Here is a 19,470-nt window from a genome sequence, read left to right on the forward strand (position 1 = left end):
TTTCCTGAACAACACCTATTTCAAACTTCTTCTCAAGTTTCAACAGTGGGATTCAGCACTAATTTACCTGAAAAGATCCTGAGATGGTTCTTACCAAGTTTTAAGTATTTTCTGCTTGGTCCAAAATCCACAATGGCCGCCATGACCATTACAGAACTACTATCTTTGCTACTGAATATGTATACTACAAAAGTACAAGGGTCTTTAGAGTCAGATGACCGTTAAGGCCCTTGGGTCTCTTGTTAGTTATCTGATGTTATTGTGCTGACTGCAGCAAGGCACCCATTATAGGTTTCTCTCTGTAAAATCATCTAACACTGTTGGAGTTCAAAAAGACGAGAAATTGACACTTGAACTGTATGAATAATTATGTAACTGCTGATATTTTGCCATTTAGATGACCAAGCTGAAACTTCTCTATCTTTCATTGGTACATACAATTAAATATTCTGCTAATATTTACCAAATATTTACCTTAATATTGGCTTATATTTGTTAATGTAGTAATGATATCATGTTTTGAAAATGGCCGAATGTACTCATTAGCTTTCCTGTAAGATGGACATACTTTGTATAAAAATTGTAAATTTTGCACAGCCGCCTGGTGATCCCCATGGAGTCACCAAAGAGGACCTCATACTAGGTCTGAGAGGCTGTCTGGTTGCGAGCAGCCAATTTGGTCAGTACTGTTGTCCACTACTTCTGGAAAAACTCTCCTCTGATGTGACCAGCGCCAAAGTAGACTCGCTGAGGACTCTGGTAAGTACTTACATGTACATTGTACCAGACGTACAGTTATGTTCAGGTAGGTCTTCAAACATGCATCAGCTTAAGAAAATATTTTAAACAGGATCTGGGAAGAAAAATGCTGCAAGTAAATGTATGAAGGGTGAACTTGACACTTATGTGGTCAGTATAGTGTAGTCAGGTGTTGTAAAGTAAAATCATAATATGTGTATCAAAGTAGGTCGGGTCTTATAGTTGCTGTTATTCTGTATAAGAGTATAGGAATAGGTCAGGCACTATTGTCGAATATAGACAGTTATTCTATACAATACCTTAGTTTGGTTGCTACAAACAGCTATCTACTGTATCCTTAGAAATACTATTATTTATTGTTTAAGGACCTGCAGTCAGAGAGGGCAAACACTATATTTGTATTTTGAGCTATCACAAGATAGATTGTGAAACTTGTGGCTAAAACAGATTGTTATATTATTGTGTAAAATTTCCTATACAAACTATAATAAGAAAATAAGCAACAGTTTTGCTATTATATGTTGCAAACATCAAACAGGTTCACCGGCCCGGTCTTTTAAATTTTACTGTCCACTATTATGTGATTACCAAGGTAGCATTTTGATTTTTCCGCAATCCGGGGTAAACTTGCAATTTGATTGGTTGATGTTTCAAGAGTCATTTTGACCTTGACTTTAATGCCAGCTGGTTTTTGATTCCGGTGTAAACATGGAAGGCTCATCCCAATTTGCATCTTACAATGAAGGACAGTTGACAAAAAAACACTACTACCGTCATCAAGTTGCTGTTAGGATCCTGGAAGATCTTTTGGCCAATTTCAATATGCCTACATCATTGGATGATCTGCGATCTTATAATGATGACAACTTTTTCGTTTTGATCTAACATTCCAGCTGATAGAAGTAAGTCTGATATAACAAACAATTATTGACTTTGGCTGAAGGCAACAGTGTTTTTGTTAACACCCAAGATCCTGACTATTGCCAGACGCGAAATGGAAGGCAATAGATGGGGTCGAGTGTGCTTACAAAATGGCTGTTGCCTTCAGCCTCAGTCAATAATTGTATAATATGTTGAGTAGGCCACAGTCACAAAGGGTTACTTTTAGTGAGAAACAAAAATAGTGAGATACTATTTTAGGTTTTTGACTTTTTCACTTTGAAATATGACTAGAGAAATAGTTTGGATCTGTTTAGATCTGTTTAAGCATTTATTGTGTAGTTATATTGTGTATTGTTGACAAAAGGACAATATATCAACAAGGAGTACACCAGATATAGCTACTACAGGATAAGAATACTGGATTTAGGTACTAGTGTTACAAGTAAACTAGACATTGTAGTATTTTGGGTTACATTGTCACTGTTGCGTTATCAGTATAGCACTGATGAGCAGAATACTTGGCTGGGGAGGAGAGCGTGTGAGGGAGGAGAGCGGGTGAGGGAGGAGAGCGTGTGAGGGAGGAGAGCAGGGGAGGGACGAAGCTGCATGACAGAAACCTAAGATGCAGGCGGATGTGCAGATCACAATAGATCAGGCAGAACAAGTACATAATGACTTAGTCAGAATGAATACTGAAGACGTCTAAGTCACTGACGCCTGGATTTGATGGTGAAAAGGAAGCTTGTAAAGGATAGGAAGGATAAGGACAATATGATTGAGAAAGCAGTGAAAAGGTTAATGTTAGTGTGATTTGGGATGAAAGGACAGATATAGAAGGACAGAAGGCTAGGAAGACGCTGGGACGTATAAATTCTGTCGATGACAGCGGTGTGCCTGTTCAGAGAGGAGAGTGGAGAACAACACATGAGAGCTGGAATTCTGTACAACCATCATTTCAACAGACATTTAGAAGTTGGACAGAAGATACTTTTCTTGTTAACGACGGACCATAAAAAGTGAATGTTGTGGGAAAGAAAAGGTCTACCACATCAACATGTTAAAGTGATACATTGAAAGAGAATGGGATTTACGGTAACTGCAGCTGAAGACGGAGAAGACCAACTTCCACAGAAGAATGCTGGCGTAGCGGCCATTTAAGCATATGACCCTGAGGACGTTGGAGCAGTAGATGACAAAGACCTTCCCGAGCTTGGAAACATATTTGAGTCATACATGGACGTAGGTGTAAGTGAGGAGTTGATGATCAACTTAGTTAACAACTTACTGAAGGAATTCCAGGACATCTTTATGGATACATCAGGAACAACTCAATTTGAATTCATGTTGGGTCACATTTTGGGACCCTTTCTTTTTGGCAATACAAATGAAATGGGCCCATGAAAAATAATTGTATATGAATCACAGCATATGCAAGAAGAGACAACAGGGGCCCTTGCTGACCTCTCAAAAAATGGCTGAAAGTTATAAGTTAAAAAGTTCTTCTTTCTTAGATTTCATATGTAGATTTCCCTAATTTGAATTGGGATGTGCCAATCCCCTCATTTGAGTCAATTATGTGTTGATTCCTTGGGCACACTAAATGTTGTTATAATTGACCACATGATGTTTCTTGTTGGAATGATGAATCTACATATAATGTATAAAATGTAAAAATTTTGAAAAATTGAAAAAAAAAACAAAAAAAATAAAAATAATAATACTGTTGTGTAATATCCAGCTGCCATTATAATCAAATTACAAATATGGTTTAGTATACTTGTAACTCATTATTTTGTTTCTTCAGGAAGCAGCCGCAAATGTGTATGGATCTAAATGTTTACTGGAATATAGGACATCTCTGTTTAGCTGCATCAAACGAGAGGTATGGATAATTTTAAATGAGCTGCAATTTTGATCATAAATGAGGTGATATACACCAGGCAATCATGGTTTTCCTGAACAACAAACTTCTTTTTCAAGTTCCACTACTGGGATTCAGCATTAACTTACCTAAAACGATCCTCAGATGATCCTGACCAAGTGTTGTTTATTTTCTGGTCAGTCCAAAATCAACAATGGCCGCCATGGCCAACAGTGCCACTATACTTGCTGCTTATTATGTATACTGCAATAGTACAAGAGTTTTTAAAGTCAGATGACCGTGAAGGCCCTTGGACCTCTTGTTAGCTCACCTGCCCTTCCGTCCGGCGCCAAAAGGCCTAATATTGGGCCTGTAGCATGCTGGGGGAGAAGGGCTACCAAGTTTTGCTCGAATGAATGACTTTTTCCTTCATTCAAGGTCATAGGGGTCAAATAGGCTAAACTTTTTCAACAACTTCTTCTTGATTACTAAGAGGCCCAGAGACCAAATGTTGGGCCTGTAGCATGCTGGGGTGAAGGGCTACCAAGTTTTTTTTAAATGAATGGCCTTAACTTTCATTCAAGGTCACAGGGGTCAATTAGTCTAAAATCTTTAAACAACTTCTTCTCAATAACCAAGGTTCCCAGGGAGTTGATATTGGGTCTGTAGCATGCCTGTGTTAAGTGCTACCAACTTTGTTCAAATTAATGACCTATACCTACATTTAAGGTCAAAACAGTCAAATAGGCTGAAATGTTTGAAAAAAACCCACTTCTTCTCAATAACCAAGCGTCCCAGAGAGTTGATATTGGGTCTGTAGCATGCTGGGGTGAAGGGCTACAAAGTTGTTAAAATGAATGACATTGACCTTTCAATAACTGAAAGATCCAGAGACCTTATATTCGGCTTGTAGCATTTCTGGATGAAGGCTAGAAAGTCTGTTCAAATGAATGACCTTGATCATAATGTTAGTTTGAAAGAGTTAAATTGGCCAAAATATTTAAAAGACACACCTTTCCAAATAACTGCGAGGCCTTGGAATCTAACATATGGTCTCTGATACTCTTGTTATTAATTATGTTTATGTATGAAAAGGATCACTAGATAGCAGTTGAGCGATTCGGGCCCATTGGGCCCTTGTTAGTTCTCTGGGGCAGCCCCAAGAACTATAGCCATCGGTCGAAAATTTGCTGTTATGCACCTTGTGAACAGATTTTTAGCCTAGCTGTGCATTCATGGCTGTGTATTATGATGCCAGAAAATAGGTATTGTGTAGTTGTTGTGTTTGTACGTAACTATCAAAATTATTCTATATCAATTGGAATTCTTTTAATTTAAGAAAAATAAGTTTTGATGTCTATTTTTAGTAGCAATGGTGAATCACATGTCTACCAGTGTATGTACATGTATCACACCGCAGCCAATACCATGTAAGCTATACCACCTACTAGGCGACACTGTTGGATTAAACGTTGTACATACATGTACATATATATATGGCCTTATTATTCCTCCCTTAGTAACCACAAGTGATTGATTATAATTAAGAGCATATGCAGAGTGCCAGCTCAAATATATCTCAAATATTACAAGGTCTGTGACTAAAATTTATTTTCTATAAAAATAGTAAACATGAACATATTTTGAATAATTCGAATTCCCTTAATATTGGTATTTTGATAGTAAATGTACATAGGGGTGCTGCTGCACAAATGTCTTAATTGGTGCAAATGATGATGTTTGCGATTTAATTAAAATATGCAGCATCTGACATGCCATTCGGTAATCTGGAGAAGATTACAATATCAGCTACACCTTTGAAACTTGTAATCTATAGAAATGTTTTATAAAACCACGAATGTCTGTGTGTACAGAGTTGAAATGTAAATTGGTTCTAATATAATAATCAATTTTTTTTTCCCATCAATCTTCCAAGATGTATACTATTTCACTTTGAGATTTAGTATTGCAATTTATTGTAATATGGTCAATAGTCAAGCGTAGTTATTATAGTTCGATTTACTTCCTCTGTTGTGTTTAGGTATGAAATTACTCATTTTGTATATTTCACTGCCTATTAAATATGATTGAAAAATGTAGTTCAATGATATTTTGTTTTCTTCAAAAACTTCCCGCTAATTCAACAATTTTCTACTATTTTATCTGGTATTTTTTTGTTATTTTTATCTTTACAAATGACACAAGTTTAATTTTATCAAGGAACAGTGTGTTGATAAATAGTTGTCAGATTTTAAAAAATACAACTTATTGTTTTTTCAGTTATTTGTGCGTGAAATCTGGATGAATATACTAATATACAAGTTAACTTAAACAAACAAAAAACTGGGGGAAAATATCGTGCGCATGACATCGGGACCCTTTGCCTCTTAAAATCTTAAAATGAAATTGAAATGTTGATGTAAAAAAAGAAGAATCATAGCCATGATAAACAGAAACATGACCATGAAATGCCAGTGAATTTTCATTGCCATGAGGACAGTAACTTTTCATGGCATTTTCATGGTCAGGATTTATCATTCCAATTTAAAGTTTTCACAGCTATGATTTTTTTTCATGGCAATGAACTTTTCTCGCAAAAAAAAATTCATGGCACTGAAAACTGAACATCATATCACTAAATTTCATGATAATGACTGAAAAAGTCTTGTTTTTCACGTTCATACTTTTTTTTCATGACAATAAAAAAGCAAATATTTTATGACCATAATAATATCATTTTCTTAGATAAATAGTTTTACCTAAGAACAAAAAACCATGGCACCCTAATGACTACAGTCTTTTTTCACGTCCAACATTTCACAGGATTTTCAGGGAATTTTCACAAACAGTTCACTACTTTGCAATCATCACATTTTTATTTTGTAATGAATGAATCAAAGTTAGTTAAAAGTGAACGGAGTTGACTGACTAAAGGTCAAGGTCACTGGGTCAGAGGCCAAGGTCCCTGTTTCCTTTTAGCAGAGGTATGTATAGGGGACATATACTATCTTGGTATAGCCATTACCCAGTTAATAATGGATTACAAATCAAGTTTGAACCCTGTGTTAATTTTCTATAGTTATGGCCCTTTAATTTGCACATAGGAAATTCTCATAAAAAGATTGATTTTCATGTTTTTTTAATGTACTGCATATACTTTTTAGCTCGTCTCTTCGAAGAAGAGTGAGAGCTTATGTCGTCACTCCGGCATCGGCGTCGGCGTTGGTTTTCAAATGTTAAATTTTTGGTGCAAGTGTTGAAAGGCATAGTAATTTATGGTAATATGGTCCCTGTGGGGGTCAAACTATCCCCTGCCTGGGTTAAACTAAAAGATTTTTTGGAAGAAAAAGCAGATTTCTGAAACTGTTTGGACGTTAAGTTGCGTTAAGTTTTTGGTGCAAGTGTCGAAAGGTACATCACTTTATGATTGTACTAGGGTGCTGATAATTGGCAATAGAGTCCCTCTGGAGTTAAACTATCCCCTGCCAGAGTAAAACCGAAAGATTTTTTTGGGAAAAAAACAGAATTGTCAAATATTTGGACTTAGAATATTTCTGCGTTAAGTTTTTGGTGCAAGTGTTGAAAGGTATTAATACATCACTTTATAACTGTACTAGGGTGCTGATAATTGGTAATAGACTCCCTCTTGGGTTAAACTATCCCCTGCCGGAGTTAAACTAAAAGATTTTTTTGGGAAAAAACCAGTATTTTCAAATTTTTGGACTTAGAATATTTCTGCGTTAAATTTTTGGTGCAAGTGTTAAGAGGTTTTAATACATCACTTTATAATTGTACTAGGGTGCTGATATTTGGCAATAGAGTCCCTATGGAGTAAGACAATTCCTTCCTGGAGTAAAACTTTAAAAAAAATTGGATTTTTTCTTTTTAAATCTGTGTTTTTTTGTTTTTGTTTTTAAATCTTTGGACTTTGTGTTAAGTTTATATTGTGAGTGTTGAAAGGCATAGTAATACATGGTATTAGGTTCCCTGTGGGGGTTAAACTATCCATTGCCGGAGTTAAACTGAAATATTTTTTTGGGGAAAAAACACATTTTAAAAAAAATTGTGCAAATGTTAAAAGCTATTAACACATCACTTTATTATTGTACTAGGGTGCTGATATTTGGTAAAAGAGTCCCTATGGAGTTACACTATTCCCTTCTTGGGGTGAAACTGAAAATAAAACAATGTGAAAATGCTCACATTAGACAATTTATACCGGTCCACATTTTTCAAGGGAGACAACTCTCATTAGGATAATATTTTGTCAAAAATTGAAGAAATATGTCCAAAAGCAATTGCATTTGTATTTAATATCTTCATTTAATCTACAACAGCATAGCTTGTCTCCCGAATGTTTGTCAATAAATAATTTATATATATATAAATTGGTATGGTTTTGAAAATTGCATGAATTCACAAAGCATAATCTGATCAAGTAAACAATATAAATATTATTAATGCAATTTGCCAAACCATTCCAATTAATATATTTTAATTATTTATTGACAAACATTTGAGAGACGAGCTATGCTGTTCTCCAACAGCTCTTGTTACTAAAACTTGTCACATCAATATATAACTTGATACATTAATTTTTCATGAATGAGGGATTACAGTTTGAGTTAAAGCTTTGTGTCAAATTCAATCTATGCTGCACAGCAATCATGCTACCACCACATATGACTCCAGACCTAAAACTAACCAACCAGAAACATAAAGAATGATGCTTTTCATGTTGTGACCATGAACTTTTCAAATGACAACCTTTCAGTTAAGTGGCTGCAAGAGCCTGAAATAAATGATTTGTTGCTGGCAGCATGATCCATTTAATGAAACACCATCTTGATCTGCATATCATTGCCCCTGTCATTCTTAAAATGTGGGTATACATGTTGGTCTCACAAGCAGTGATGTTTTTAGAAGAATGCTTTTATGTCTGACAAATTTGTTTTAGAAATGATTCAGTCTTTACAGGACCTTGTTAAATAGCTGTTTGAATATTTTCAACTGTGTAGGTTTTTGGATCAGGAAATGAAGAACTTGAGACTGCAGCCCTGTTGGCACTGACAGCCATGACGACTACATTCTCACTAGATGTAAGTAGTTTTGGCCAGCCCTGTTGGCACTGACAGCCATGACGACTACATTCTCACTAGATGTAAGTAGTTTTGGGCAACTTGAATGTTCCATTGATTTTTAGCTCACCTGGTCCAAAGGACAGTGAGCTTATCCCATGGTGTGGTGTCGTCTGTTTAGCTGTCCGTCCGTCATCTGTTAACATTTCCTTTAAATCTCTTCTACTGTAAATGGGGATATTTTAGATAAGGTAATATTTTAACCTATTTGGCATCTGACATGAAAACGTGAAAATTAAACACACCAATCGTCGGTAGTATAACACAATATTCTGCATTCTATTTTATTTCTATTTTTCATTTTATTTTGGAGAGACCGTTTTTTGACTCATTAATTTAATATCGTAGTTTTATTTCCTTACACCACAGTGCATTAGGCTATTTATCAACGAATCTGCAGAATAGATGTCTCTTATCCAAATAATCTTCAATATAGGTATGTTTTCAGCATGAACTGTGTTTAATTATTTGTACCTACTAGCTCTTGGATTTGAGGATGTTGCTGGTATAAACGTAAGCACAGATCATTATCCAGGTTAAATTCATGATCACCTGTCATACTTTTGATCAAATCCTTGTTCAATCAGCCCAAACTAAACTCAGTGTAGATGTGGGTATACCTTGTACCAGTATGACAGCTTTTAATAAAGGTGAAAAGTAATCACTTGTTTGTATCATGTACAAAAGTAGTTGGTCATTTGTACGTGTCTTAGTACTTGTAGATCTCCTAGTGGAGGTTAAGCTAGACATGGCTTCAGAATCAATGACTGCATATTTTAAATAACATATAGCAAAAGATTTTTTTAATAAATGTATAATGGACATGTGTAATGAAAACTTAAAACATATCTGCAAATGTGACCAAGTATATTTTCTAGTCCTTCTCCAAGGGGAAAAATATAACATCGTTTCCCCCGGCACAGAGAGCTGAAATCGGTAAATATGCCAACCCGTATTCTACGCCTGAGACCGTTGCTCATTTTAAAGCCAAAATATTAATTCGACACCAGAATAATGGAAACACCAAAATTTGACACAAGGATGATGGAAACGCCAAATTTAGACTAACCAAAATAAAACCACCCCATTTCGACCAAATAATGCCAAATTTTCCCCACACCAAAATATCCTGATTTACGATAGTCCTGTATGTCTAAATGGATTTTGATGAAATTCGATCTGGAGCATTATTGGGCAAAGGAGATGTAATGTATAAAGGTAGGTGTGGCTCCCCTGGGGCTGGAGGGGCTCACTAGGGTAAATTGAAGTAAATAATTTTAATCCCTTCTAGTCCTGAATGCCTGAATATATTTTGATGAAATTTGGTCTGAAGCATTATTGGGCAAAGGATATCTAATGTATAATTGGAGGATTTGGCTCCCTTGGGGCCAGAGGGGCTGGGGCCAATAGGGGAAATAGAGGTTAATCATTTAAATCCCTACTAGTCCTGAACAACTGAAATCATTTCAATGAAATTTGGTCTGTAGCATTATTGGCCAAATGAGATTTAATGTATAAACGGAGGAAGTGGAACTCATGGGGGAAGGAGAAAAGGGGCCCAATATAGAAAATATAGGGGAAAAAAAACCTTTAAAATCTTATTTCATGAATGGCAGAGTTTGGTTCACCTATATTTTGAACAATTGATGGAAGAGGCAGTTCAGAAGTTGGAAAATATTTGTAATATTACTTACTGAAATATCCAGGTGTAAGATACATTGTATGTATGTGGTATTCAGTCTTAACTATTAGGCCAATAAATACCTAAGGTCAGTTTGCACTTCTCACGTTTTGCCGTAGCTGAGAAATCAAAGTGTCGAGGCCATTTATAGGTGCTGTGCATGAAGGATTGAAATACAGGAGAAAAGCTAATATTATATAAATATAAAATGGCATGTAATAAGAAGACATTTTTATTGTTTTTTAAGTGCATTCTTGAATGTTTAACTGATGATTATCCTATATCAATTTTATTAGGTCATCTGCGTCGTGCGTAAACTTTTCATTCAAACAACTTCTTCTCAATAATCAAAAGTGGTAGGTTACTGATATTGGACCTGTAGCATGCTTGGATAAAGCCCTACGAAGTTTGTTCAAATGGATTACCTTGACCTACTTTCAAGGTCACAGGGGTCAAACAGGCTAAAATCTTCAAACGGCTTCTTCTCCATAACCAAGAGGCCCAGGGACTTGATATTAGGGTTGTAGCATGCTAGGATGAAGGGCTACCAAGTTTGGGCAAATGAATGACCTTGTCTTACTTCCAATGTCACAGGGGTCAAATAGGCTAAAATCTTCAAACAACTTCTTCTCCATAACCAAGAGGCCCAGGGACTTGTTATGAGGCCTGTAGCAGGCTGAGGCGAAGGGGTACCAAGTTTATTCAAATGAATGACCTTGACCTTCATTCAAGGTCACAGTGGTCAAATAGGCTAAAATCTTTAAATGACTTCTTCTCAATAACCAATAGGCCTACGGAATGGATATTGGGTATGTTACATGCTATTATGCTGGGGTGAAGGGCTACCATATTTGTTTAATTTAATGACCTTGACCACCTTTTAAGATTACAGGACTTATGTCTTCAAACAACTTCTCAGCCAAAAACTCCATGGCAGTCAGCGATTTAGGCCCATAGGGCCTCTTTCTATTTGATATATATGAAGTACGCCATCACCAATAGTTTAGTCAGATGACCGTTAAGGCCCAGGGGCCTCTTGTTTACTTTAAAAAGGCTGTGGTTTCGTTAAAGTTGCGATGAACGGTAAAGAATAACATTTTTAAACCTCACTTGAATTGGCATACTATGATTCAGTTTAATTCCTAGATCGATTAATCAGTGATGTCCGTCATGTTTCTTGATAAACCACATTGCGATTTCCTACATATAAGATTCCTGTGAATTTCTCTCCCAGTCTGATTTGGTTACAAGTGTTTAGGTCACCTGAGACGAAGTCAACCTATTCTAATCGCCTTTTGTCCGTCGTCGTCCGTCGTGTGTCCGTAAACAATTTACATTTTCGACTTCTTCTCCAAAACTGCTGAACCAAATTCAATGACATTTAGCAGGAAGCTTCTATGGCTTAAGGTCAACCAAAATTGTAAATTATATGGTCCCCATCCCCCAGGGGCCTGAGGGGCAGGACCAAAAGGGTCAAATTGACTAAAATTTCAAAAATCTTCTCTCTACTCTCAGATATGGTGGAATCAAACATTCTTCATAGGTGGAAGGGTCTAAATGTGCTTTACCAAAATTTTGAACTTCATGACCCTGGGGTTTATATAGGGAAATCACATTTTTGACTATTAATTTGTTGGATTTGTATTGGAATTCATTCTAACTTGATTAACATTATCAACATGGGATGACAGTTTGATGGTATGCACATGTTGGCCCTGACTGACCCCAGGGCCAAAAATGGTCAATTAAATTAACTTAAATACTTCAAAACAAAGGGTGTTTATTCATCTAACTTTTAATTTTTCAAAAAGTGTTACATGATATACAGCAAACCCCATTCTATCGCCACCTTTTATACCGCCAAACTCGCTTATCAGTAAAAATAATGTCATTGTGATCTCGTTATTATCGCCAAATTGAGTTCAGAAGGACGTGTGTTTATATGTTATTATTACGTGACTGACTGCCGACTGACAGATAATAAGCTGTACACACCGTGAGCGTGTGTACACACATGAAATCAATGAACCATGGCTAGTGCTTTGTGGTATTTCTTTAGGAAAGTTTCGTAAGTTATGATGAATAAAACTCACTTTTGTGATACTGCTTCACGCTTTGTTAAAATATCATGGGACTCTATTACTCCAGAGACAACAGTAAGATGTCGGATACACAGAGGCATCATACCACGTGACATTAACAATAATAACCAGAAACCCCGGACAAAGATCTAAAAATATTACTCGTGCGAGTTAATGATGAAATGTTGTCAAATTTCTAGAACACAAGCATTCTACAAGCTGAATCAGACATTCAGAAATGTTTATCTCTTCAACAGTTTGTTTTGTCAGTTTGTCGGTTGAAGGCGAAACAGACGACAATTGATACGTTTTTGGGCGCCAGGTAAAACATGCACATAGTTAAACGAGGTTACATTGAAAATCAGGTTAGGATTACTTATTATATAGTCTAGATCATGTGATGTAAATTAGATGATATTCTCGGGAAAATAATTAAATTTAATAAGTATTTCTTATCAAAGCATATTACTATCTAAAATTTGATGCAATATTGTGGTATGAATAAATTGTTTTTGATTTTCCAAGTCTACAGTTGTTATGGAAGCACTATTCATATTGTTTGGACAGCAAACTTGCGTTTGAACTGATATACACCCCCGCCAAACTCGTTATATCGCCAAAATCGTAGATAACAATAGGTGACGATATAGCGAGGTTTTACTGTAGTTAAAAATGAGATGTTCCATATCTTAGACCAGTTATGATTTTCTATTTGCAAAGATTCTAATAAATATTCTTCACCAATGGTGCAATTATCCCAAATAGATTACATAGGTGTCAACCATCCCGGATTACGCGGGAAGTGCCCGGAAAATCATTAAAATTTCTCCTAAATCCCGATTTGGTACACTTCCCGAATCGGGGTTAAATTTCTCCCGGATTTGAGCAGTCTTCCCTCATAAAACCCTGGAAATCTCAGACACTTCGACCCTAAACTGATTATGTAAACAAAACACCCCTACCACCTGTGTAGCCTGCCCTGGCCTGGGTCTTGGTGAGAGAGGGGAGTCGGTCACCGGTCACCATGCATGCGTGCCTGCCGACTGGTGTTTACATTATAACCCATGTGGCTTCATTTGACATGGTCAGTTAATTTTGTGATTACAACTAGGATACATCACTTCAAGAACAAACACTGATACTATCTGTCAACAAGATTTACTCACATGAAAGCCAATAATGCCTTTCTTAATCGTAGCTGTCAGTACCAGCGTTTGTACTGCCGCCATCTTTAATTTGTCAATACTAATATAAAGTCGTAAACTGCCACAAAAATCCGGATTTCAATTTGGGTCAGAAAAAAATAAAAAGACTTTTTAAGAAGTTTGTTTTTATTGTCATAATAGAACTACTAGTAAAACAAAAATAAATAAATTACTGTGTAATTATTATTTGAGAAAGGAAGGGAGATAATTTGATAAATACATTTAGAAATATTTGAGAACAAAATAAAAAAAAAAAAATTCAGGAGATAAGTAGTTGCTTTGTATACTGGTTTCAAATTTCTAGTGACTACATCATTAATAATATAATTCACTAAATACAGTTTTTGAATGAATTAATCATTTTTTTTCTATTTTTTTTTTTTTAATTATTATTATTCTTTAAAATTAACCATTGCTGTCAAATTTAAATACCAAAATGTATAGCCCGTGGTAATTTACACCTGCGCAAGCCCATGAGGAACATCACCTAAAGTATAGCCCGTGGTAATTTACACCTGCGCAAGCCCATGAGGAACATCACCTAAAGTAACAAAAATGTCGCGATTTTTTTCACGCACTTTCTCCCTCATATAGGATGTGGAATGAGGGAGATCTCCCTCATTGGAGGTTTCAGAGGTTGACATGTATGAGATTATAGTAAAGATATAACATTTCAAAGATTTCCTATCAATTCTAAAACATGCGAAGAATATTTAATCTTTTACAAGACTTTTCATATGTTTTATTAATGTTATCACTCCAAGTACCTTTAGCTTTAGATATTAAACTTAAATAATTAATTTTTCTTTGTTTTCATGGTAAATAATCAAATGTGATTGGTCGAAAAATTCTTTTCATTCTTCTATGAAAGAAATTCCGAGAATGGCGCGAAAAATGTGACGTCACAATTCGACAATTGACGTTGCGTATTGATTTGAGAAAAAGAATCCCATTTAAAACCAGTAAAATTGTACATAAAACATGTTTTAAATTAGAGAATCATTTTCAAAAATTAATTATAAGCGTTGATGTCAATTTTTTTTAGTTTCATCGGGGTATGAAACAAATTTTGTTTGCAAACTGTATGAATCCGCGTAGCGGATTCTTACAGAAGTTTAACAAGATTAACAAGTGAAAAAAGCTTTTATAAACATTTAAGCATTGATGTCATTTTTTTTTAGTTTCATCGGGGTATGAAACAAATTTTGTTTGGAAACTGTATGAATCCGCATAGCGGATTCTTACAGAAGTTTAACAAGATTAACAAGTGAAAAAAGCTTTTATAAACATTTAAGCATTGATGTCATTTTTTTTTAGTTTCATCGGGGTATGAAACAAATTTTGTTTGCAAACTGTATGAATCCGCATAGCTTAAATCTTTATAAAAGCTTTTTTCACTTGTTACCTTATTATCAAAAACGAGCGGAAGTATTACAAGTATCAAACTGCCTTCATTGGAATGTTATTGTCTCATAATTAGGATTGCTGACAAATTATTGAAAGTGCAAATTATTCAATTTGTTGTCAATCTAGCTGTGAGAATAATAGACAATAACTCTATAATTAACCTTTCGTGTTTTTCATTTTGTGTATTTTCTCCCCCAGACTATCAACAGCCAGACATGTGCTGAGGAGTTTGTGTCTGAAGTGTGGAATGGTAAAGTATATTTATTTATTGGTTATATTATAGAAACACATATTTTACCACTTTATTCATAAATCGAAAAAAAAAAAAAAAAAAAAAAACCAGCTTGGATATACTACACTAAATGTAAAATCACTGTATCATTGTAACAGTACTTTTAAGTTTGTTTAGAATTATAAAATGGTCAGAAATCTGTTATTTTGTACATTTTGGTAAATCAGATGTTTTTTACAAGTACATCTTTATATATTATGTTTAAGGCCAGTGTTACTTAAGATTCAACATAATGATATCTAAATATAGATAACCTGTAATCAGTACCATTGTCGACTATAGTCAACATAATTTCAAGCTCCCCCTTCCCCACTGTGGACTATAGTCGACAGGCTAAGCTAAAGTTATTGAAGTGTTGATTTGTGACACATACAATTATCCAATACAATGACATATAAAAGGTGTTCAAGACTTTTGAAACAAACATTTTGATGATTTGTGTTTATTTCACAAGAAGACATTCCGTATTTGTTATCTACTCCAGAGTGCAGACATTACCTAGGAGATGATAATTTACATCTGCTGGCTCCGTCGTGTCGTCTGCTTTGTGCTGTAGCTGCGGGATCAGAGATCTCTTGCTGTGAAGTCCTGTCTTTGGTGATGACACGTCTAGTCCAGATATTCTACAGCCATCCACTGGTATCTATCATAAGCTCCTCTTTTAACTATTGATGGGTGGAAAGGTGGCACAGTGGTAACATTCATGCCGTTCACAAATCTAGGGTTTCATTTTCTGTTTTTCTGATCATACATGTAAAGGTATTGGGGGAGGGGTCACCTGACTGACCACGTGAGATTTCTCCAGGTTCTCCTGTTTCCCCCCGCAGTAAGACCCTTCACACGCTTATTTCCAAGCCAACAATTGATTGATATAAGTTGATATGACTCAATAGCCCTGGCCATGGTAAGGTGAAGCATTTTACTATTTTCTTACTTATTCACTTTTTTTCGCCAACTCTTTTTTAGATTACATTATTTAATTCCTCTCAACACAATAACATACATGCCATACTTTCAGGAGACCAATAAGGGAGATGGAGGATCTTCCAGTGTTCTATAGTATTACTCTGAGTTTGATCCAGAAAACAGAATGTCTGACAGTGAATATTTAGTAGTATGATTTATAACTCATATAAAGTCCTCCGATATATTTTGGGTTTCATGTGTGGGTTTTGTCTCAAACTTAATAATATAGATTTCCGTCGGTCCCTATAATTAGCCATTTGACTTTTGAGTGTAATCCAGAGAGCAAAATGGCTGACAGTTGAAGTTTAGCTTTGCTATTTCTAATTTACAGAAAATTCTTCTCTAATATCTCTCTTATATTTCATATGTTTGTTCTCCTTGTTATCAGATCAATAAAGTAGAGAACAGATCATACATTGTTATCAGATCAATAAAGTAGAGAACAGATCATACATTGTTATCAGATCAATAAAGTAGAGAACAGATCATACATTGTTATCAGATCAATAAAGTAGAGAACAGATCATACATTGAACAAATAATGATCATTCTGTGGTGGGGGCCAAGATCCCTCTTTATTGAATCTCTTGAATTACAGAGCAAAACCTTAAAAAATTCATCAAGGAAAGATGATTTCTCCATTGATATTCAATTTTTTTTAACAATTATTCTCTAACGCTTTTACTCTATCATTTGTAGGCATCGGAGAGAAAAGCTGTAGTGGAATCACTACAAAGTTTTCTTCGAGTCACTCGGCAGTTTCACTCGGAGAAAGGTAATGAGTGATGCAGCCATATATATATACTATGTAGAGACCAACCAACCAATTGTTTTCCCATAGACCTTAGTGTTAACGTTTTGGATTATTTCATTCAAATTCTTGAATTGAATATGACGATTATGGTTTATAACAAAAGTTTAGGGTCTGATATAACACCTAATCAAAAAAAAAAGTTGGGTCCTTCAGCTCAAATTTTCTCCAGGGTAGCCATTTTGAAAATAGGTGAATTTCGCAGTAAAAATTCTCAAAAATCTTAAATGTTTACCTGTTTACTATTATTACGTGAATTTTTGGGGGAAAAAACAATCGGACTTAAGAAATTTATATCAACATTTCTTATTGATAGTTACCTATCAGGCTACATATCTATATTCTCACTTCATAACATACTGGCCAATCAGTGGCTGCCAGACATTTCATCCTTGGCTCAACGTTCTATACACAGGGACCGTTTCAAAAATATATTTTTTCAATTGGTTGGTTGTTCCCTATAGCATCTTTCACATTTTTCAAAGATAACTTTTCTGGAACAGGATAGAACCATAGGATATGCTATCAAAATATGCAGTGCCTGACTGCAAGTCTTAGGCTGGTAGGTTGATTCTTCTATTGGTACCGGATATGAAATTCTTAAGAGAAAACCACATTAAAATTGAGTCAATTTTGAAATGTAAATTTTAATATCTTGATAAGCTTTGAATTTAAAGTGATGGCTTTTGGTTAATAGCCAAGTATAGAAATCGTGTTACTCAGAAATATAAACAAATAAGATATAGAATAAAGATCAGGGGGAGATAACTCAATGTTATCTCCTCCACCCCCTAATTTCTGGTATTTTTGTAAAAAATGAAGAAGAAAAGGCCGAACGAGAAAAAAAAATTAGGAGTGGAGCCATTATTTAGATAAAAGAGTCGAAACACAGACACAGAACACGGAACCGGGCAAATGACAACAAAAAATAACCAGATATATCACCAAACACTGAACTGGGGTAGTGACAACAGAACAACCAAACATATAACCGAATACCGAATCGGGGTAGTGACAACAGAACAACCAGACACACACCCACACATTGAACCGGGGTAGTGCCAGCAGTACAACCAGCATACCACCGTACCCCGAGCCACGATATATACCGCTACAATTGAAATATAGAATGTATGTCCGTATCTGTCCGGTCTATGGTCCTCCTTGTAACACTACATGTGTCATATTTTCATCATCAATCCCCCCTGAATCTCAATTTCTCTCTAAATTCTGCTACAATGCCTCCAAGATGAGAATCCCGTCCGAAAATGTGCTAGTCGGTCCCATCATCTGGTTTCCAGGGACGCTAGATGGCACAAAATGTCATATGCGGTAGCTATATGTAGAGACCAACCAACCAATTGTTTCCCCATAGACCTTAGTGTTAACGTTTTGGATTATTTCATTCAAATTCTTGAATTGAATATGACGATTATGGTTTATAACAAAAGTTTAGGGTCTGATATAACACCTAATCAAAAAAAAAAGTTGGGTCCTTCAGCTCAAATTTTCTCCAGGGTAGCCATTTTGAAAATAGGTGAATTTCGCAGTAAAAATTCTCAAAAATCTTAAATGTTTACCTGTTTACTATTATTACGTGAATTTTTGGGGAAAAAAACAATCGGACTTAAGAAATTTATATCAACATTTCTTATTGATAGTTACCTATCAGGCTACATATCTATATTCTCACTTCATAACATACTGGCCAATCAGTGGCTGCCAGACATTTCATCCTTGGCTCAACGTTCTATACACAGGGACCGTTTCAAAAATATATTTTTTCAATTGGTTGGTTGTTCCCTAAACAGATTTAAAGAAAGTTAATTCACTTGATTATAACAGTTATTTTAATTCAATAGTTTCTGTTGCTGAAACACCTTATTACACCTCATGTACTGTAATAATCTTAGTTAATTTTAAGGATGAAAGATGTTTAATATTAATTTAAAAGTGAAATTATCTGATTTAAATTCTCAAAAAATCATCAGTTCCCGGACCAAATTTTTGTACCAGAGATTGCCCAATTCACTGAAATAATCTTGAAGCTCGACACTGAAACTGGAGACTTGACACTAGGTATTTTGTTTAGCTGTTTATTTGTTGTTTATCCGTTGAGGTATTACTTACCTATTGTTTATTTACTGCAGCAAAGAAATCTATAAATGAATTCCAGACCTCAGTTTATGCTGTAATTATGTCTGCCATAACTGAGAGTGATGTCCAGCTGAGAGTAGCAGCTGTCAGATGTCTGGACACCTATTTACAACTGCCCTTGACCTTGCCTGGATCTGACCGTCCTGTCATGGCCAATGTCATTGTAGACAAGATATTTAAAGATGAAGACCACGATGTCAGGTGAGTAAGGCGTTTCCTTCCGATCAAGC

General features: G+C 35.4%; 1 protein-coding gene and 1 long non-coding RNA gene across 3 annotated transcripts in view; one reads left to right on the plus strand and one right to left on the minus strand.

Moving 5' to 3' along the window:
• The window catches only part of LOC117339321 (MMS19 nucleotide excision repair protein homolog), a 50,758-nt gene that overhangs the window by 12,193 nt on the left and 19,095 nt on the right, over window positions 1-19,470 (plus strand). For both annotated transcript variants that reach the window (XR_004535166.1, XM_033900852.1), the window contains exons 8-14: window positions 598-759; window positions 3,446-3,523; window positions 8,521-8,601; window positions 15,213-15,264; window positions 15,791-15,945; window positions 16,972-17,047; window positions 19,234-19,441. Coding sequence is in view for 1 of the 2 variants with exons in the window: in XM_033900852.1 (XP_033756743.1) it covers window positions 598-759; window positions 3,446-3,523; window positions 8,521-8,601; window positions 15,213-15,264; window positions 15,791-15,945; window positions 16,972-17,047; window positions 19,234-19,441 (812 nt within the window). In the remaining variant the exon portion in view is untranslated. The remainder of the gene's footprint in view (window positions 1-597; window positions 760-3,445; window positions 3,524-8,520; window positions 8,602-15,212; window positions 15,265-15,790; window positions 15,946-16,971; window positions 17,048-19,233; window positions 19,442-19,470) is intronic.
• Window positions 13,980-14,195, minus strand: LOC117339322. The gene is made up of 2 exons (XR_004535167.1): window positions 14,149-14,195; window positions 13,980-14,094 (listed from the first exon to the last, which is right to left on the minus strand). It is a non-coding gene; the product is annotated as an uncharacterized LOC117339322 (long non-coding RNA).

The sequence above is a fragment of the Pecten maximus genome, chromosome 12 (genome assembly GCF_902652985.1).
Source record: "Pecten maximus chromosome 12, xPecMax1.1, whole genome shotgun sequence".
NCBI classification, from domain to species: Eukaryota; Metazoa; Mollusca; class Bivalvia; order Pectinida; family Pectinidae; genus Pecten; species Pecten maximus.